The sequence below is a fragment of the Ammospiza nelsoni genome, chromosome 19, assembly GCF_027579445.1.
Source record: "Ammospiza nelsoni isolate bAmmNel1 chromosome 19, bAmmNel1.pri, whole genome shotgun sequence".
Classification (NCBI taxonomy): Eukaryota; Metazoa; Chordata; class Aves; order Passeriformes; family Passerellidae; genus Ammospiza; species Ammospiza nelsoni.
The window spans coordinates 8062880-8085016 of NC_080651.1; the positions used below are offsets into that span (position 1 = coordinate 8062880).

Here is a 22137-nt window from a genome sequence, read left to right on the forward strand (position 1 = left end):
TGTTTTAACAATTTTTTCTCTGCAAAAACACACATCTGAGCTCATTTCTTGTGGCAAAAATCTATTTTAAGTGCTGAAGCGGCATGCACAGTAAAATTTGTCATGATTGCCACACACTCACCCACGTAACTAAAAAAAAAAAAAAAGAAACAGGAAGGGCTGCCCTTTTTAAACACTGTTTCCACAGCAAATTCAGGGTAGTGAAAAGTCACCAGCTACGACCACGCTGCAATGCATGAGCTTTGTGCTTATTAAATTAAGTGGCTTTGGTATACAATTAATACCTTGGTATTGCCATTGCAGGGAAGACTGCTTAAGGGCAAACAAGGCAAGCTATGTAGATCCACTAAGCTTAGGTAATCAGCCACAAGGAAGCTTGTCAACCACATAAACCTCATTTTATTGTAAAAAACTTCCTCATCTGAGTGCAACAGTTTCAGTTTCCTGTAGCAGCTCCTGTCTGAACCCACCAGCAGCGGTGTTAACTGGATAATTCAATTATTGGTAAGTAGAAATATAAAGCCTGTTTGTTCACTTATTTCATCCTAAAGGATTTCTAATCATATCCAGAACCTGAACTCTAAGCAGTCCAACTCTGACCTAAAAAACTCAGATTTCTTTCATTGTTAATACTTTTGTTCCATCATCCAGAATCTCCACTCTGACAATTTCATAGAAAGCAAAAGAGTCTCCTTCCTTAACACCAAAAAGTATTGAACTCAAAGTATGAAACAGTACCCCAAGTTTATCAGCACTGTGACCTTGAAGATTTAGACCTGTAGGTTCTGCACACTTGGAAGATGCTCAGAAAGGGCAGGGTTGTGCAGGGAAAATCAGTAACAGACACACACAGGTACTTCTGCTCAGTTACACTTTGATTTCTCTGCTCTCTTTTCAGTGACCTGAGAGGGTCTGTTAAGATCTAGGAAGACAGGTAAGAGGGAATCCAAAAGTTGTTTTTTTCTGCCTCTTTTCCCAGGACATTCCTCCCCTGGATCTGTGCTCTGCTTCCCAGAACAGGCCAGAGGGATCCAACCTGCACTGACAGACCAGGATGTGGAGCTGTGGCTGTCACCACCCTCCCTGGCAGGACACAGGACAAATTGGGCTGGAAACCAGTCTAGCAGGCAAATCAGAGACTAGAAACCCTGAGAAGATCCAGTAACAGAAGATTAACTTACAAGTTCCTAAACAATTTGCAGTTTAGTCTGATCCTGCACATTTTTGGAGCTTGAAATAGCATTTTATACTCAGTTACTCTCAGTTAACCAGAAGCAAGAACTACACCAGCATTAAACTAAGAGTTATTGGGGAAAACCCTTTACAGTTTTATGAAAAGGAAGAATGTACAGTTACTGCAGAAGTAAGGGCAAGAAAGCTCTTCAACAGAAGCAAGAATCTGACAAGCTCTACACAATTCCAGGAATGAGAACTATTCAGTTTACATTCATGTTCACCAGCAGTAAGGAAACTAAGTTCTCCATATACTGACCCTTGGTTCTATGTCACCCTTTCCTGATTTGTTACCCAAAGCTCCAGACACAAATCCAGGTGCTAATTAAAAGAAGCAGTGTCTCAGTGGGAGTAAATTCTGGTTTTAATTATTAGCCTCCTTTGAAGTTCTGTTTCCAAACAACAATATTCAGATCCTCATTTCACGACCTGGTTACATCCAATGTCCAGCTTAAACAGATATAGGCTTAAGAAATTTTTTCTCATTAACAGAGTAGCCTAATTTTTTTGAGGAATGTATGGCATTTGTAACCAGTTCTGTGTTTATACCAGTATTTTACATTTCACTTTTAAATGGCAATCTTTCACAGCTGGACTCAAGGGTCTTTGCCAAACGAAACGATTCTTTGATTCTCTGCTGAAGTCTCAGAAACTCCCCAAACAACTGACCTCCTTATCACATTTCATATGCTATTTATACCAGGCAGATTGCCACACACGTCCACAGCTACCCTAATTCCTCAGTAATGCCCTTCCACCACATACCTGCAGCAGGATCTGAACTGAAGATTATGAAGAAGTCTATCACCCGTGAGGTGAAGTCAAAGGCTGTTTGCTGGCTGCCATGGATAACAGAGATACTGTGCCGGTCCCCGTAGCTAGCCCGGGGCATTCCTCCTTGGAATATTATGTAAGGAAGCCTTGAGAGAAAGAAAGAGTTAAAGTGGCCTGTGCTGAAGTAAGGAGCAAGAAAAAATTTGAAGAAATGTCAAAGAAAGCTTGACAACAAGTTCTTATGATGTTACTCTAAAGGGTTCGTATGGCATTGCACACTGCACCCTTCAAATAGGTGAGACTGAAGGGATACACCACAAACTCACCCATTTTTTGTTGTCTGCCAGTAGATCTTGGAGATGGCCTTGCAAGGAAAAGGACCTGAAAAAACAGAGTTATTTGCTACAATTCAAGAAGTACATCTTTACATCAGAAGCTGCTGATTCTGCTTCAGCCAGGTCACCTCACCCTCCACCCCAAGGGGAGCCACCTAAATTAGAAGGAGCCAGCACCACCTCCCCAGACCAACCACATCAGACAAATCTTCTGGGACACAATGACCACAGACCTCCACAGCAAAACACAGCTTAGGCTCAGGGGCAGTTCCAAACCATGCTGCTGATGGCTACCAGGGAGTGGAAGTGCTGCTGAAGGAGCTGATTAACTAGAAAGGATTGCTAAAATCACAGCCATTGCTGAAACTAATATAGAGTGATAGAGCTTGAGAAGCTTCTCTGCACTCAAAAGGTGAAGTCATCCCCATTTGATGGTTTCCAGCAAATCAGAAGCTTCATTTAATCACTGCTCAGGTCAACAAAAAATACACTCAGCTCACTATTAATTACACAGGATCCAAGCAACTCCTGCTGAACAGGACACCAGCTAAAACAAAGAGCTGAATCACCAACACCCTTCTTCATAAGGGGCACTAATATTGTCATGACTTGCTCTCCATGTTCAGGACAGATTTCAACAATGCAAAGGAGTTTCAAATCCAAGAGAAAATCTGGGCTGAAATCCCTTAGTCAAGGCTTACAAGCCATTCAAGAGGCACCTCTGCATTCTGCCATTAAACACTAGGGAGAATTGTGACTTGAATATCCTACACAAGCTCAGAATTAGTTTGAGTTTGGACAAATACACAACAGTTAAACCTCACTTACTGACCATAGGGCACAGTGTTCTCCAGAGGCTCTGCCTGCCTGTTGTCACTGGATACTGGCCACTGGCTGTAACTTCCATCGTAGTGACAACTAATGAATTTACTGCCATCCCTCTGCCAGTAGAGGTTCTCCAGTTGCTGAAAAGAAAGCCATACAAATGACTGCTCTCCAGAGAGCTGTTATCTCCCCAAAACAACCTGTTCTTACTAAAAATGCAGCTTTGTCAGGCTGTCCCTGCACCTGATTTGTCTTCAGCGTGCCAGTGAGAGCCCTTCCTGCCCTGCTGAACTGACTCTTGATTGAATCAATACCTGGCTGCCCAGGAAATGGTGTGTTGCTTTGTTATTCTGCAGGTCCCAGAGGACAATCAAGCCCCTGCTGTATCCAATTAGGATCTGGTCAGGGTTCTTAGGATGCTCCCGAAGGGCTTCCACCAGTTCACAGGAGCGCCTGTTGCAGTTATCTTCTGGTATCCTGCAGGAGCAGAAGAGAAAAGAGAAGCTGATTCCAAGCACAACCTCAAAGGACCGTAATAAAAGGTGCAAGAATGAGAAATTAAGCAACAAAGTTGAAACAGTTGATCCCACAAATCTTTCAAGCAGCAGAAATATCTTATGGGAAACATCACATCAGGCCTACCACATGGACATGCACCTAGTCCTGCTTTCTTCAAGGAAAGGCCAGGGTTTACAATGAATTCCAGGACTGCATCCCAGGACTGTAAAGAGAGTCTGAACCACCCACCCTACTCTCTTACAGAATAAAGGCAAGATGGAAATGTCAGTAGGAGAAGTGAAGTAGGACAGTTCTCAGCAGAGTGATAAAAACTCCATTTGAACAAAGCAGCACCAGATGTTCTGCCAGTGGTTGAAAAAAATAAATGTGCAATTACAGTTAAACAATTTTTTTTTCCCTAAAACTAAACACAAGGGCTAGGGCACAAGGTTTGCAGATTCATCCCAAGTGAACATGCTCTATCTCCACAGTGACAACACCAGGCTGGACCAGGACAGAAATTGTTACTTAACACACACCAGGACCAAAAGTTACTTTCATGAGAGCCGGGCAGCTATGGACAATGGTTAGCACAACAGCAAGGCCCCAGTACATAATCTGGGGTGACATTTTAACAAAGGATGTGTCTGGTAATGGGATTCCACATCTTGTTTGCTCACTCACCACTGCAGCACGGCCTCAGGGGTGATGGTCCTGTCCTCCAGCACTCGGAATGAGGGCAGCTCCACCACAAAGATGTTGCCACTCTCTGTGCCCAGGTACAGCACCTCCCGTGAGGAATGGGGAAGCACAGCTGTTACCTGGGTGGCACTTGGTGGGGAGCTGGGGATGCAAAGAGACTCTTGTTACTGAATTTGGGAGAGTTAACAACATAACAGGGACATTTATCAGTAGCACTTGTTTTGGAGGCATGATTTTTTTTAAGAAAGAAAACATCAGCTTTAAGACAAATTATGTAAGAAATTTTGACAAGTGCATGGAGAAAGAACCAGACATTTTTTTTACAGAACCCTCTCTAAGTGTTCCTAAAAATAGCTCACTTAAAATTGGCAAGATCAAGTCAAACTAAAACCACAACAGCATTTCAAAGCTTGACTTAAGGCATGGTTAGATTTACCTAACCTTGAGATTAACAGCAGTGAATGAACAATATTTTAAAATGTGTCACCCTTTGCACTGATTGAGCACGTTTAAAAGCTGTTCTCCCATGCCCTACCCAGCTCTTGGTTGGTTTCCATGGATGCCCTTTCAACGGATTCAGAGGAGTGGCAAGCTGTAAGAACTGGACAGGCTCTAGCTTAAACAACAGCAGAATTTTTTGTCTTGCCTATCCCCAGACCAGCTGCAAGCCCTGCTGTGCCTCACCCAGGTGGCCCTTTGAGGGTGAAGCGATTCTCCTCCCGCAGCTCCGATGTTCCTCCGTGCTGCTTCAGGCTCCAGAGGTGCAAGCTGTTGTCATCCAGCAGTGTCACCAGCTGGCACTGCAAAAATCACACAACTTGCTTTTTTCAGCTTGCCAGCATTAAATATAACACAGTAAATTTAGCAGTAGATTTGCTGCTGTTCATAATTCCCTGCTAAAACAGGACTGGGGAGCTGGTTCAGTTTTTTATGGCAGTGGACAAACACTGCAGCAATGGGATTTGGGGGGTGGAGGGAGACAAGAACTAGCCTAGAGGCTAAAAGCCCTGTTACAAAGGTTATCACTGAGGGGGATGACAAGGATTTAGGTTCCTGAAGATCAGCCTGTGCTGTAAAGCCCAGCCATGCAGCTGCAGGCTGTATCTCACCTGCTCCTGGCTCAGCACAGGTTTGCTGAACACACCCCAGCTTTGGGTGGGGCTGACACACTCTGCTACACCACAGTCCTCACATTCTTCATGTCCAACCTCATTCTGAGGGTTGTGTCAGAATCCTTTTATGAGCCCAGCCCTGCTGGCTGGATGTTCAAATTGAAGCATTTTACCTGCTGCAGCCACACCTGGTGCAACACTCCCCATGGGAGTTTCAGTTTATACCATTAGTTAAGCAAACAGACACCCAAAACCGCCTCAAGAATTAAATCCCTCTCATAAAAGAGGCCACTTGTGCTACACTGGGGGCACCAGGGAACAAAGTCTGCAACTTAGACAGCAGTCTGGACAGTCAAGGGAAAGTGGTTAGACAGCCATCAGACATTTGGAAAATTCTGCTTTCCTATTTTTAGAGCGTGGCAATAACTGTTCAGCAATCCCCAGGAGCAAGAGTCAATACCCCCAAACACAAAGACAACAAACTTAGCAGCAGATGAGGTTAGCAGTGCTGTTTTGAGCTCCTGAAAATAATTAAATCAGCTCAGCAGCAGCTCCTGGTCGGTCTGTTGTGCAGAGGAAAGACTACCCAGTCCTACTGAAAAAATAAGGGCTGCAAAAGGAAAAGGAAGTTTTTGCTTCTGCAGCAGATTGCCTGAACTATCCTGGCCTTATTACCATTCCCAGGATGTTACTGGAGATAAATGAGTAACAGTTATGAACAATAAAGCTACTCTTTAGTTTAAAGCTTCTCTTCTAGTTTTACTGAGCATCTCCACAGCAACAAGCACTGCTGAGAGCACAGAATTCACTGGGATAAACATTGCCAACCAAGCAGCATTTGAATATACGTGGTAATAGGAGCCCAGATCCCTGGAATAAAATCAACACCTGTTTAGGAGAGATCTACATAAGTCACAGAGGTACTGAAAATGCACTTACCTGATCAGGTATAAAGTGAATCTGCATTACAGTGTTGTTTTCTTCATGTAAACCCATGAACTCCACCCCAGGAGCACCATATCTGATGAGTTTGTTGAGGATCTACAGTATTTAAGGTGACCCACAGCTACAATAATTGATAAGAAGCTTGCTAGCAAGCAAGACAAAAAAAGATTAGTTTGAAACCATGTTTTACTGTTGGTGAGCTGGCCTGCAAAGAATCAGTGCAAATCTGCTTTTGATTTTACATGCTGGTGAAATTTGCAGGCTGTGCTCACTGTGGAGAACAGGGAAGTTCACTTCTTCCTTCAGTACATGCAGAAGAGGTGCCTGGACCCTGTTTTTTCTCAGGGATGTTCAGTGGTTTCCCAGACACTACAATCCTGCTTAACTAATTTGTAACCAGGAGACAGATGGCAACTGCCTGCATGTGGAGTCCAGCCTCTGAGCACAAACAACACCAGCAATGAATGATTAAGCTGGCAGAGACAGCACCAACTTTTCCTTTCTGGGCTGGGTGACATGCCTGTTTTACAGCTCATCTAACTGGCCTCTGTCATGGGAATTATCTCACACACACAAAAATCAGACTGGACGTCATTAGCTACAAAAAATAAATTACCACCTTCAATGTTTAGGTCTTTAATTCCTGGATGGTCAAAAACTCAGGAAGTAGAAAGCATTTCTGACTCCAGCTTTAACCTTTGAAATAGAATTGCTTTAGGAAAAAAAAAAAAAAAAAAAAAAAAAGAAAAAGGAACCCTGCCCCAAATATTTAAACAACCCTGGAATTTACAATGTGAAGGATTGCTAAACTTAGGCCAGATCTAGTCTGACCTTCTGCATAGCAAGAGCAGAGTCTTGTTTAATATCTGCATCAGCTCAGCTCCTGTTGGAGCTGTAGCTCAGCCCTTGGAAAGATAACCCCACACTGATCAGACCAAAATCACTCCAAACCCTGGCAAACTGTTTCAGTGCTCCAGCAACCCTTGCTTGCAAATTCATACTAAATCTAACTTTTAAGTGTCTTCAAAGCTGCACTAATTCTGCTGAGGTTAGAGAACTCTCACCCAAAGTGCTCAAAGGATACAATTTGATGGCTCCCGATCGGGTCCCAATGGCCATGAGACGGAGGAATGGGCTGTAGCCCAGGGCACTGGGCTGGTGGGGAAATCCATGTTCCACAGTCTGGGAGAGAAGGAAAAATCATCAGCAGCAGCTTGTTTCATGGACATTGTTGGGCAGAAATTCAACATGGCATGGCAGTCTGAAATACAGCACTTAATGGCAGCTTTTTCTGCTGAAAAAGGTGTTAGAATCTTTTTGATTTGCTGAACAACAACCTAATGGTGAATGTGTGCCAAGAATCCCTGGCTTCATAGCCAGGATATCCAGAAGTGTAACAGAAATGAAAGAGAAATATTCTGAAAACAGTAGCCCGAGCAGCTCTTGATGTTAAGATTATAAATAACTCTGCATAAGCACAGCTTAGTCAGTCAATACAACACACTCCATCACTCCACATCAGCTGCACTTCTGTAAACCAACTGCTCAGCACAATTTCAAAGTCTGACACAAATACTGTGCACTGTAAGACCAGCTTTATCTGCCAAATTCCACAGAGGTCAGCCTTCCTGACCTCTTTTTGGTGACTGACATGAAGAAATAGTGCAAAGCAATGCAGAGCTACGAGTGAACATCAGTGCTCATCAAGGAAACTAAACAGATTTCCTATGAGCATCCATGAAAACTAATGTGATCCATTTCCATTTTCCAGAAGGAACACGAGGAACATTGGAATTGAATGAGAGCAGGAGCCTGCTGGGCCACCTCAGAGTAATTCAACACCATTTGGGACTAAAAATGTCACTGTCACAGGAAGCAGTGTGGCTTGCCTTGGTGGCTTCCCTAAAGTACAACTGCTCCAGGAGGGAGATTTGGAGCATCTGTACACACCACACTCATGCATTTACACACCAGGGAATAAAATCCTGCCATACTTCCAGGATGCCACCAAGCTGCTTAGCAAATAGCTCACTGAGGTTTTCAGAAGTGGTAATGCACAGCTCTTATCCTGGTTTAGGCAAAATCAGTATGCACCAACACACAGGTAAAAAGGACTGGTGTGCCCACAGATTAATAGGGAAGATTAAGAGGGATGCTTCCTGGAAAACACTGATCCTTAAAGGCCCAACTTCTGGAAAATACCTTCTTCTAAAGCAAGCTGGCCAGCTACAGAATAGGAACTCATTACACGCACTACTAGAAAAAAATAAATAAAAAGCAGAGAACTCTCCATCTACAGCATTTGCTCCTCACTCCCAGCCTCATTTCCATCGTGTCTGAAGCAAAGCTACCACATCACTTAAGTTTTATGCTTTATTCAGCCTAAAAGTAACACCTGGACTTTATTTCCTGCATAGTGATTTCCCAACTTAATCCCCTGCACGAGAATCAAATGGAGCTGGTTTCATTTCCATGGCCAGGCCATAGCCCGGGGTGCCCCAGCTGCTGCAGAGCCCTTTAATGTCCTGCTCAAAGACACAGCACAGGGGGATCCAGCTGACTCCAAAGTCTGCCAGTTTGCTTTGGTTATGCCCGTTTGATCACAATTCCTAAGCTGCAAGAAAACACCTCCCTCCTCTAAATACTGGGTATCCCAGCCTGGGGTTAAGGGAAGATGAGCCTCTTTAGAAGATGAAACTGAAAATATTGGAGCATTTCCCAATTTTCTGCTTGCCAACTCATTAGGCTGGGCAAAAGAGTGATAGTAATTTTTTTACCCTTTATAGGTAGTAAGCCAAGATTAGTACTACAAGCTCCAAGACCACTGAATTTACTTCCTTTTTTGATTACTTAATGTCCAGCCTAAGTTCTTTATATTCTAAGAAGGCAATTTAAGCATTAGGTTTGCATTATTAAAAACAAATTTTGAGAAGTCAATCTTTTTACTGTCACCCTTGATGCTGCTGCTAACCAACCTTAGCATAGCTACATATGTAAAACTTCCTAGAGAAGGCTGTATGAAATTTGGAATTTATCAATGGGCTCAGAATTGAAACAGAGCAGTTTCCTAACCCAGCACAGGCAGAGAGGAATTCCTCTGCACTGTGATAGCTACTGAGGAACCACAGAAAAGCTTCCTAATTGTCAAAGTTGTGGGAGTATAAAGCTATGGCGCAAAATTCTGGGAAGAAGATCCAAGGTAACGTTAACGTTATCTTAACAATAAATCAGACATTTAAATGAATCAGGTGTAGCACAGGCAATAAACACCATTCCACTCTCACCCAAAACAAAGTGAGGAACTTGTTAGGGAGACACCAGTGTAACTCCCCCAGATAGTTTTAGTTTCAACTTGTTCACAGTCACTGCACTGTCATGATATCAGCACAACCAGGTGCAATTTTCAGTGACACATCAATTAGAAACTGTGATTATTCTAAGATTCCATCCAGCCCAAAAGATAAAGCTTTAGCCACAACTCTCAGAAAACCATGACTTATACAATACTGCACTGCCTGTTAGGAAGCTGTCAACGCCAGCCTTAATACTGGCCTAATTAGATCCTGGGTTTGGTGTGTTAATTTGTAAACACATTAGACAAGTAAATAAAAGCTTTAATTTTCAAGTATGAGACCTGTGAACTGCACAACCAAGTGTGTATGATTCAGTAATAATAACAGGAGGGTGATTTTCTTTCTCCTCCAGGTTTTCATTCAACCAAAAATTTTAAGCACCTCCCATTCCACAGACAAAATTGCAAAAGAGAAATATCAGTAACAACCACAGTGTGCTACACAACTGCTCATGGAGAGCAGTAAACGTACTAAAGGTTTCTGGTAGCTCTGAATCTTCAACCAAGATGCCCATAAGATGCAACAAAGATAACCCTCCCTTATGTCATTTGTTTCCACAGCTGGGCAGTAAAGGCTTCAGGGTGGCTTTTGGGCTGCATTTGACACCACCAGGGTCAGGCACTCACATTCGCTGTCCTGATTACCCAGATCTCTTCCTTGTGCTTATTTGCACCCAGTTGTTAAATCACATCAAGGCAGCTTTGGGCTGCCCTCCCTCCCTTCCCTCGGCAGCTTTCATCAGCCAATCCTTTCACCTGCCCAGCAGGTAAACGCAGCAAGGGGGAGAGAGGGGGGCAGGAGGCAGCAGAGGTTACAATGGAGCCTTTCAGCAGAGCTGAAATAAGAAACCAGAGTGCCCACAATGTGCCCTCCTTCTCAAAAGGGCCTTTGTTTCCATGGGGAAAGGTAGGAGCTTTTTCTTGTCCTCTACAGATTTGTCAGACTCAAGCAAGCCTGGTGTCATCAGCACCGACAGAAATGCTTCGTGTCAGTTGTATTTACTGCAGGAAAAACGTGGCCAAACTGAACAGTTGTTCCCAGCCCACACTAAAGCTGTGCCGATGAAATTCAGCTCTGTCTTCCTCCTTTCACTTGTCCCTGCTTCTCCTCTCAGATTGTTTTATGACAGAGCAGAGACAAACCCAACCACAGGCAATACAAGCCCTGTCCCTTTGTTAATTCAGCTTTTGAAGAAACAATGAAGCCTTGTATGTGCTAACTCCACTTTGCTTAATTCAGATTTCAGGTAAGGTCTCCATCAGCAAAGGGGCAGGAAGGCTGAAAACAGGGGAAAAACCATGAAGCCATAAATTAAATGCAATGCTCCCAGTTGGGTAACATTCAGCTGTAAGACAGGCTGGTTCACCTGTGTGTTACCCATCATCTAGTCTGACAATGCCAGCCTGAACATGTTTCTTCTGCAGGGCTTGGACTGAGCCAAAGGCATCCAAATACTACTTCCAAAAGCAGGATAAACTCAAAGAAGTAGACTGCCAAGTCCACATACCTTATCCTTCATTCTATCCACTGAGCTAAAAACAGATTCTTGCAACAGGTACACACAAGTATGGGAAGTTCTTACTCATACAGAGAAACAGATATGCAAAGCTAAGTGACTAGCAGAATTTAGGAAGGTGTTTTTTGAAACAAACACAACTTTGAAGACAGTTTGAAGTGCTAGTCCAGTCATCAATCAGTCCTTTAAAACCATCTGGACCACCCCTTATGCAAAACAGAAATGCAAGAGAGAAGCAGTAGGAAGATCACAGCCTATTTATACCTGACAGAGTAAACAAACAAACAAAAATCCACCACCACCAATTAAATAGACTTTCTAAATTGAAGTCCATTCTAGGTCAGCATGGTCAAATACATTCCACTACACTAACACTAACTCTGTGAGGCATCAGGCATTTATGCATTTATGTTCAACTTCAGTGTAAAATGAGGGCAGGAATCCCCAGCACTTTAAGGTGCAGACCTTGCCTTTAGTCATGGCCTGCATCACACACTGAAGAGGTGCAAATCCACCGTGCAATTTCTCTGATCAGCAACTTTACAGGCCCACAAAATATTTCCCAAGCAGGTTCTTAACCAGAAGTCTTTCAAAGACCTCAAATAACAAGTGTTTAAAAACTTGCTTACCAGCACTAATGTGCTTGCTCTAATAGCACATTAGACCAGGACAGCCTTGGCACACAAAGCACTATGATTCTTGGCTCCTTGAAGCCACAACCTTCAACAACTCAGAATTAAGGTCTGACTTTCCCAGATTTTCTCAGTCTACCTAGCTGTGAGTAGATGTTTACTGGATCAAAGGGCAGAAGCTTTCAAATGACCCATTATCTCTAGAAATACTGGAATGGGAGACACAAGACTTGGGGAAAAAAATTCTCTCACTTTTATGCAAGAAAAAAGTAGATTTAAAAGATTCTGGTATAATGTTCATTCCCTTCTGATTCTTATTAGAAAAGAACAAGTTACTGTGGCTTAAAGGTGCAAATGAATTTTACAAGGCCTTTAATTACCAAGCTGTTAATGAGAGTAAACATTAGGAAGTGTCCAAAGTAGTTGTCTCCCTAGAAACAAGATGTCATATTTACCTTCAGGACTGAATCAAATGGAGTCACAAATCCTGATGTCAGCTTCTAATATATTTGGAAGTTTTCCTCTGCTGCAAAAGCTACCTCTTTCAACCCTGTTTTGCATTATCCAAATTAGTGTGTCTCTGGCAGGTAAAGCTTAGCCAAACATTCTCATAAGAGAAAGGCATATTCAAGGAAGAGCCATCCCTAAAACAGCAGAGTTTTTCCAAGGTATATATAATTTTAAATGCTCATAAGCAACTCTGACCCATCCCTGGGACATCTTTTCTGAAGCTGACATTGCATTTAGCCAGATGCAAACAACTCAAACCTGGTCTGCATTTACTGAATTTTCGACTGCATCTGCACTAGGATTTCCTGGTGGCAGCAGGCAGAAAACAGACCTGAAGCACTCTTGAGTTCCTTTGTCTCCCCAATGGCAGGGAGGAATGCATGGAATTGGTGTGCTTAGTACCAATTACATTAAATCATTTATCTCAAATATCCACAGTTCCACTTCAAGTATCCATCTACAGTACAATTACAATGAATCAAGGAGGTTATTTCCCAGGCTGATTTCGTTTATCCATTACACTTTTCAGCAAAATTCCATTTAAACCCTGGAAACACAAAACCTACAAATACGTTTCTGCTCCCCAAAGAAAGTGTAAGTAGCCATTAGCCTAGCCATGATTTAATACTAGGCACTTTTAAAGATAAAAGCATTATGCTCCTGGCCAGAGCTCAAAAGAAAAACTGTTGGATAGATAGCACAGCCATTGCACTTTCTTCTTCACAGAGAGGGAAGGAAAAAATGTAGAAACAGATTCAGACTAAGACAATAGTAAATTGATTATTAATGGCCATTGTGCTGCCTAGGTGATAGCCCAGCCTTTTAAATGCACATTTAAAAGCAGGGGTACATTTGTAAATTCAAAGGATAATCAGGAACAAAGAACTCTGGCTGCATTGTGTACAACACTGCATCACAAGCTGTGGCTCATGCATACCTTTAGAAAAATGTTTCTTTTCCTAACAAGGACTACCTATAACAGAAACAGTCCCAGCACATAGCAGGACAAGCGACAGACCACTCAGAGGACAGAAAAGCTGCTGTGAAGATCTCTTCTTTCAGCAAGTGCCACTCAAGAGCATCACAATATCCTTCCTCTTAAAAAAGGAGACAGAACTGAGAACATGCCCAGGACCTTAAAGGAAACTACTCAGGCACATTGGGGAGAGAAAGGCAGAACTAAAAAGAGAACAAACCAGCACCTCTCCTAAATTTAACTTTTCCACCCACACTCAAGTGGTTTTTCCCTCCTTTTGCAGGATGCAGTGTTCAGGACAGATTTGTCCTGCAGCCTGAGGAAAGCCCTGTACCTTGTTGAACTGGAAAAGGTCGCGCTTGAGCCTCTCTCGCACTGGATCGTGTCCGGGTCTTAAGAACCTTCTCATCTTCCTCGCTGTAGTATCTTGGCAACAAAAATCCTAACAAAAGAGAAAAGAAGAGCCCATATAAACAAAAGCAGCCTGAGCAGAAAGCAGGCAGAAGTAGGTTATTTATTTTGGTTTAGCAGGTAACAAATCAGCCAGAGCAGACTGAGACAACATCACTATCGAGTGACTAAAACCTGATACCAGTCTAGCACAGCTCTCTGCTGCAGCACTTCACAATTCTATTTTCACATTGATTAAGCAAACTAGTACAGATAAAATAAGAGGATTCTAAAATGGATTTTGCACTTGGCCATTTTGCAGTCCCTTGAGTCGACCTTATCCAAAGAAAAGGCAAAACTGCAGCATTTGCATAAACATTCAGACAGACCCAACCTAAAGGCCAACTCCCAGGCTCAGGCATTATTGACCAGCATCAGTTTTCACCCCAGGTAACCCTCCAGCTATTGAGCCAAAGAGAGAAAGAATCCCATTTTCAGGTCTCTCCACGGGCACAGCAGAAAGGGTGCTGTGCTGCCTGCAGGGGAGCTGCATTAATTATTAACTTGCTTTTGTAAAATATCAAGCCGAACTCCCTGCTCGAGGTGGGGGTAGGGAAGGGAATTTCGCACCTGCAATTCACTGTGTAGCCAAAGCACAAAGCACAAAGCAGTGTCCCAGGGCCTGGCCTCCCACAGGAGGATCCAAGCAGGACAAATCAGACCTGGCTGGCCAGCCAGCAATCACACGGGGATCCCAGGCTCCCTTCCTGCTCCCTACAGCTCAGGAGGCTGTCACATCTCCCCTCTGCACAGGGACCAAGTGACAAGTGAACCTTGCCAATTCAGGAGCAAAGGCTTGAATTCAATCCTGACAACTTACCCTGGTGTTAGTGCTCCTGTCTGCCCTGGCCATCTCTCACAGGCTGCAGTTTACAGACACGTCACTCAGTATTTTATTTTAATTTGCTGGACAGGGAGCAATTTGCCAGCTACTCTGTACATGACACACATGTGCAGTGGGGCCAGAACTTCTGAGATGCAGTGAAGGGTCAGAATGGATATCAGACATGGTCAGAAGAGGTTCATACACACTACAGCAAGGTGGGGAGCAGGGGGCCAACGCTGCATGAGAAAGAGGGACCAGGAGCACCAAAGGAATTGGTACCCGACCAGAGGGGCTTGAACCCTTCAAACAGTGGGGCTGGAGGTGATGACTGAGGGGACAAGCTTTCACACCTGCAGAGATAGGAACAGCACAGCTGGAAACAGGGTGGCTGCTTCTGTGCTCCTGCCAGCAACAATGGCCCTTGGATAATGACCTAAAGCACTCCTGAAGAGCTTGAGCTGTTATTCAAAGAGTTCCTAGCAAGGCCTTGCACCAGCTGTGAAGGTCCAAAAGAAGGAAATTGTGTGATAAACAGGATGCTTCTACATGCTCCACAGGCATATTTTGAGAACTCCCTTTAGAAACTCTCTGAGCTTGAACTTGTACCTCTTTGTTGCACTACTGCCCTTTTACCTTTCCTGCTCACACTCCAACATCTCCAGCCACCTGTGCAGCACTGCCCTGAGCTCACCAAAGGCCTGCAATGCCTTCAGAGGACCACACGAGGATCAATCAGTCCCTAGAATTACTAGGATCTAGGCGACTGAAATATGTCACCTATGTGACATTCCAGTCACCTAGAATCACTGGCAGCACCAACTACCACAGAAGAACTGGCTCTGGGCAGGGCAGCTGCAGCTCTCTGTGTTTGTGGGCCACCAGCACATGCAGGGGTGAAGAATGTGCACAGAAACATATAAGGACGTCAGAAAAGAGAGGAAGAATAAAAGTGTACTTTACTTGGAAAGTAAATCCTTCTACAATGATTTAGCACCTCAATTGAAATTTCAAAAATAGTGTCAGATTGTAAGACTTCTATGCCTGAGAGAGGGACATATTTTCACAAAGCTACAGTCATTTTAAGTTAGCAAAAGTTACAGAGCAGTGACAAGGTGCTGTGCAATGAAAGGACAGCAGATCATGTCCATGTATAACACACAGCTTGCCCTGAGCCAGACAAGCAAAGGAAAGTGCCAAGGAGACGCACCCTTTCCCCCTGTCTATCAATATCCTGGACCTGTCAAACGAGGCAAACCCACAGAGAAACTCTACTAATTACCCTCCCCACTTTAGAACAGAAGACCTCAGCTGTGCCAGCAGAGACAAACTCAGTGTTAGGAGCAAAGAACAGGGGGCTTGTTTTGAGAGAGACACAACTTTACATTTTAAAACTTGCTAGAATGTTTTATCCTAAAATATTAATGGCATCCTGAAGCATGCTGTTTGAGCCTGCTTATGCAAGAGCTCCAACATTCACACTCCAGCCCACAACAACTTGTCCAACAGGCTAACAAGTGTAGTAGTTCTGAACTGAGCAGTAACTCACTTGAAGAACCATCACCCTGAAGGGCTGAGAGGATCAGAGAAGGCAAGCTACAAAAGTCACCTCTCATAGACTGATACTAGAGTTTCTTTCTGACCAAAGAACCTTTGAGTGTCACAGTATGGGAGAGGATGAGAGGACAAGCAGTTTTGAACAAAGGCAAAGAAGGGATAGCATCCACTGCAGCACAGGTTGTCCAAAAGTTATTATCACAAGTTTACAAGACACTTATCAAAGAGAAGAATTTTGGTTTTAGTACAATAACCAAGTATCTCTTCCAATTCTAGAAATAGATTCCACAATCTGTATAATCTTATCTTCCAGATGCACATTTACATTTTAGCAGTTTAGTTTCTCTCCCACACACCTTTGGAGTCTTACATAAAACTCCAGCCCCATGTGCTCTGCAGTTGTCTGCCAGTCAGCATTTACAAGCATCTGGTAACAGTTGTGGCTACCAGTAGCCAGACAGGAATTCTCCAGTAGCCTCTGAAGCTATGCCAGGTCTGCATGTATCTAATGTTCTCATTTTCCAGGGAAACAATTCTTTAGGCTTTCAAAGACAAGTCTTTTACCAGAAACTATGTGCAACATTCTCTTCATTTAAGATGCACTGAGAGCAGCTGTTTAGAGGCAACAATAGCCCAAGGCTGAGCCAACCCAAGTTTTGCTGGTACTCAGGACACGGACACCTGACAGCAGAGCTCAGAGTGCCCTGAACATCAAACTCCTGCTGCTTCCTTACCTGAGTGCTCAGCTAAATACAGTAAAGTCCCCCCTTTTCACCTCACTGATTAGATCCAGACACAAAGCCAAATCTCCACACTATTCATATGGAAAGGCAATGAAAGCATGAGTGGCAAGACAATCCTGTTTCCAATCAGACGCTAAGCAGCAGTTTAACATCACAACCAGATTTCACTCTGTCCTCCCTTCTCAGCTCCACTCATTTCAGACGCTGTGAGCCTGGCATGTGAACCCACGTTCAACAGAAGGACAAAAGCTCCTTCCCAGGAGCAGCATTGTTTCTCACTGCTGAGTGTCACCAACCCAGAGCTCCATGTTTTCCTTTGGCTTCCTTGCTTCTGCACACAGCAATGCATCTTGGTGCCCATGCACAGCTTGTTGAAACACTCCATCATTTTCTCCATCAACTTGGCATAGGCTGGCAGGGAACTACCCCGTGCAGAAATTTGTTGCAATTTTTCCTTATGTCCTCTCATGAGAGTGGAATTTCCAGCCAAAATGTTGTAAGTCCCAATCACACAAGTTAATCCAGTCTTGCAAGAAGAGGAAGCCCAGGTCAGAAGTTTTTATTACGTAGACAGTATAAAGTGTGGATGCAGTCTCAAGTGAACCCCACAGCAAAAACATACCCATAATGAGTTTATTTTGCTCACATAGCAGAGTTGCAAGGTACCATCTGTGTGCTTCTTTGGCAACCTTTACTCAGCTTGAACAGGTTCTCAATGGGATACAGTCCAAGAGCTTTCTTTTCAAAATGCCAGCAAGTATCTCAAGAACTCCTAAATCCTGCCTTGATTTAGGTTTCCTTCTCATTCCTTCCTCAGCACTCCTTCCTGCTTACAGGTCCTTAAAGGGAGAACATCTACCTATGCAGCTGATAACACTTTATCAACTCTGCTAAAATAAAAGAGGCCTTATCGAGCAGCTTTGTTTGAACTGCAGGCAGTTGGTGCTGCTGTAACAAACAGTCACTCCCATGGCCTTGTCTGAACCAGGTTCTCTCCTCACCCAGGAGTTTTTGCCTTGTTGCTGTTACCAACACAGCAGCAACACAACAGAGGCTGGGGCAGCTGCACAGCAAAAAGCTCTTCCTTAGCACCAGAGCTGAGCAAAGTATCACCTAAACACCAGATTTATCACATTTATCGATTGCAGGTGCCATGACTCACTGTGAAAGGACAAATTTAAGAACAATTTTAGCTTGAAATCAATGAAACGAGCCCGAGCTATTCTTTAACTGTTCATCTCTACCACCCTGCTTGGCTGTGACACACTGTCAAGGCAGATACTCAAGAAGAAAGCACAAGCCAAGCAGAAGAGCCAAAGCAAGGGAAGGAGCAGTTGCAGAACACAGAGAAGAGTAAGACACCACCTCCTTTTCCCAGGAGAAGGAAGATGCTCTAACATTAATCTCAGTTTAATGAGACCATGCAGAGATCTCCCTTACACAACTGCTGAGCCACTGCTAACCCCCACCACTTGCAGCTTCATAAACAGCAGAGTATTCATGTGCACCTTGCATGCAGTAGTCAGAGAGGAAAACCAAAAGATCCTCTAAAGAGAATTTATTTCAGTGAACCTGGAGAGACAGACAGTGAAATGAACAACTGAACAGACTGTGGCAGCACTATGTGCAGGTGGCTGCCCTCCTAAAACACAAACAATATTAAACAAAGTGTCAGACATTGATTCTCCGAGAACTCCTTGAAAATAATTGAGAACTAATCGCACAACTCTGGCGAGTTCATGTACTGCCAACAGCCTTGTACTCGGAGTTACCAGGAACCGCCCACCTGCAATGAATTTGGGAATTGTGCAAACCTTGTGTGTCATTAGGACTCCCATTGTGCTCTCCTTGTCATGGGGGCATGACAACACAAAGTTTCAAAATGCTACAGCAGAACAAAGTCTTTGCACTGAACAATATTATTGCCCATGATGCAAAACCTTTTGTAGGCTTTGCTAAGGAGCGTGCATGAAACAGAAAAGTGGCTTGTAACTTTGGAGCAGCACTTTACAAACAGTGGGTCGATGGAACAACACATAAAAGCATTTGCTTCATAAAGCAACACAAAGAGATCCAGCTGTGAGAAACGTTTATATAAGAACTGGAGTTTTCACAGTTTCTGCACAGAAACCAAACCAGTGCCTCCTTTGGTATTTTAAAGAAAGATCCTCCTTTGGTATTTTAAAGAAAGATGATGGTACTGGGAGTATCACACACTCTTATTGCCATGTATTAACTGCAAGACAGACGTTTAAAACCTCCCTTGCTCTTTGACATTTCTCAAACTTCTGTGTCAGCCAAGAAAAGACACACCTCTTCCATAAGCAATTCCCAGGAACAATTATGTTACCATACCAGAAGGCCACTGGAAGATAAAGGGCTCTCAACTGGTTTAACTCCTCCAGTACTCTTCTTCGGTCAGCTGTTGTAGCAGATGCAATTTGTTCAAAACCAAATAAAAGACATTCCTCAGCACCATCCTATGAAGATGTTTGAGAATTCTTCTCCCTCTCCAATACCACGAACTATACAGAGCCCCTTGGCAGGCTACAAGCAGCGCTGAGCAGGATTAGAGACTGCTCACCACTGGCCCGGATCATCCTCATCTCCTCCACGGGCCAGTCTATCCCCACAGGAACGTGCCAGGACGCATGGAGGAGCCTTGGGCCGTACCAGCACTTTGCATCCAACTTGCCAGAAGCACCAGCTTCCCGATTCAATGCTCAGATCACCAGGCAGCTGCTCTGGGCACACAGCTTCAGCTGGGACTTGGTAAAGCCAGATATTCCAGTTGACTGAAGCGCTCTCAGATGACTACAAAGAGCAGCATTCCCCATCAAGTAAGACATGACAATGGACAACTTTTACTTCTACCATCTCAGCGGAGCTGTCCCCTTGTCCTGTCACTATCCCCACACCAACACACGGCTTTGTGCCACTGGCTGCAGAAACACAGACCCGGGAGCCTGATTCAACTGCATTACACCATCAACAAAACTAAACACAAACAGGCAAAGCTTTCTCCAACACCGAGGTTAAGCCTCAGCTCCAGGACGGGAGATACCAGCAAGAGCCTGTTCCCACGGCACAGTGAAGGGCAACCTGAGACAAAGGCTGAACAACTTCCTTCACCGGTTTATTACACCTGTTTGCTGCGTGCTGGAAGTAACGTGCTCCTTCATTCAGCAAGTTCTCGCAGCTTTGGGGAGGGGAAAGAAAAACCACCAACAGTGACAAGATGCATTTAATGCGGGCATAGAGGAAAAAAAAAAAAAAAAAAAAAAAGAGAGAAAATGCTAACAGAATGTCCCGAGGGAATGAGAGTCATTGCAGTTCTTGCTCTTGTCTTCTCCAAGACCCGCTGCTTGGAGCCAGCGGCAGCACTGGAGACTTGCGGGCCGGGGCATCTCGGACCGCAGCACCGGGCGGGAGCGGTTCCCGCAGCCCCCGGGAGCGGCCCCGGCCCGGACCCGCTGGAGGGCCCGGCAGGAAGTCCCGGAGCGGCCACTGCCGCCACCTCCCCCGGGGAATCCCGGGATGCGGAGCGGTACCCGCGGGGCTGCGCGCTCCGGCCGGGACAGACACAGCGCAGCGAGCCCGGGAGCGGGCACAGCCGCACACAAAACCCCGCCAGCCCTCAGCGCCGCGGCTGCAAGTTCCACCGGAGACACCGCCGGCGTCCCCGGTGCGCCGGGGCTTCACGTGCGGGCAGCCCCGACACGGCCGGCCCAGGCAGCGCCGAGAGCCCGGGCACCGGCGAAGGGAACCCCCTCAGGGGCGGGGGCACGGCGAGCACCTGCCGGCCCCGCCGCGCAGCCCAGCACGGGCGGGCATGGCGGGGGCCGCCCCGGGGAGCTCTGCCGGGGCCGTGCCGGCCGGACCCCCCGCCGGGACCCCTCCCGCCTCCCCGCGCGGCCTCAGTGACCAGCGCTTACCTGCGGGGGCTGGGGCCGGGCCGCCCCGGCCGCGCTCCGCTCCGCGCCCGCTCCCCCTCAGCTGCGCGGCGGCCTCGCTCCGCGGGCACCTCCGGGCGGGGCGCGGCGGGCGGGGCCGGGGGCGGGACCGCCCGGTAGGCGGGGCCCTGCTATGCAAATTGCATGTATGGGCGTGGTCTCGTATGCAAATGAGGTCGGCCCGCGGCTCCGCCTCCCTTTCGGCCGGCGCGCTCATGAATAATTCAGCAGCGCGCTCGCTGTAGCCAATCAGAGAGCAGCACCGCACGGCTCGGGAGCGCGGACACCCGGCACCGGGAACAGGCCGGGAAAGGCGGCCCGGGAAAGGGCGGCGGGGAAAGCCGGGGCCGGACTCCAGGCCTTTCCTCCCGGCTCCAGCGCCGCCAGGGAGATCCCAGCTTTCACAGCCTTGCCTGTGAAAACTGGCAGATTTTGCAAAAAGTCGAAGCCTTCGCTGGAGAGAGGAATACAAAGTCCCACCGCACAGTCCCGCAGCAGCCATGCCCTATCCTGCTGCAGGGAACAGCAGATGGACAAAGAAGCTGTATTTACGTATAGGGCAATGGCAGGTGAAAGTCTGTCCACTCTGCATCCATGCAAAAGCTTGAAATTACCTCTGACAAGGGTCCAGTAGCAGTATTTCACCCACGTTTCCAAAAGTAATGTTTTTCAATTAAACATTCAGTTCTCTCATCTTCTTGCAATGCTCAGCCGATCTGCATCACAGGCCAAAGTGGAGCAGTGGTATCAGTCTGGATCATGCTCCTGTTCTGGGGTGGGTAAAGGCACCATCAGATGTTACAGTGCTGAGCAAGGCAGCCACAGTTTCTCAATCCTCCCTGCAGTGGTTATTAAATTGTAATTGTCTTGTGCTGAATCAGGGAGTCTCTGCCCCAGTGAAACTCACTGGGTGGCTCTCCTAGAGTTCATCGATACAATTCCACCTTGGCATAAAGAGATGAGACTGATTGAAATCAACAGGAGTGAGTTTGACCTAATTCCAGGACAAACATGAGCCTTGTGGGTCAGGCTGGAGTTCTCCGGGCTGCGTCTGTTCTTAGAAACTCCATTCCCACTGCCTTTAATCTGTAAAACACTCTGGGAGAACGCTGAGGGCAGCTGGGGCTGCCAACCCCGGCTTTAGCGAAACTATGAGAGTCAAAGCCCTGCTGGAAGGAGGAAGAGGAAGGGGAGGGAGCG

General features: G+C 45.6%; 1 protein-coding gene across 2 annotated transcripts in view; it reads right to left on the minus strand.

The window, feature by feature from the left end:
• LLGL2 (LLGL scribble cell polarity complex component 2) overlaps positions 1-21019 on the minus strand; it is a 33308-nt gene extending 12289 nt beyond the window's left edge. For both annotated transcript variants that reach the window (XM_059485656.1, XM_059485655.1), the window contains exons 1-10: positions 20920-21019; positions 13746-13853; positions 7509-7606; positions 6419-6500; positions 5052-5167; positions 4350-4508; positions 3482-3644; positions 3175-3307; positions 2334-2388; positions 1999-2153 (exon numbers count right to left, since the gene is read on the minus strand). In XM_059485656.1, coding sequence (XP_059341639.1) covers positions 1999-2153; positions 2334-2388; positions 3175-3307; positions 3482-3644; positions 4350-4508; positions 5052-5167; positions 6419-6500; positions 7509-7606; positions 13746-13820 — 1036 coding nt within the window. In that variant the 5' untranslated portion in view covers positions 13821-13853; positions 20920-21019. The remainder of the gene's footprint in view (positions 1-1998; positions 2154-2333; positions 2389-3174; positions 3308-3481; positions 3645-4349; positions 4509-5051; positions 5168-6418; positions 6501-7508; positions 7607-13745; positions 13854-20919) is intronic.
• Between the last annotated feature and the right edge of the window lie 1118 nt (positions 21020-22137).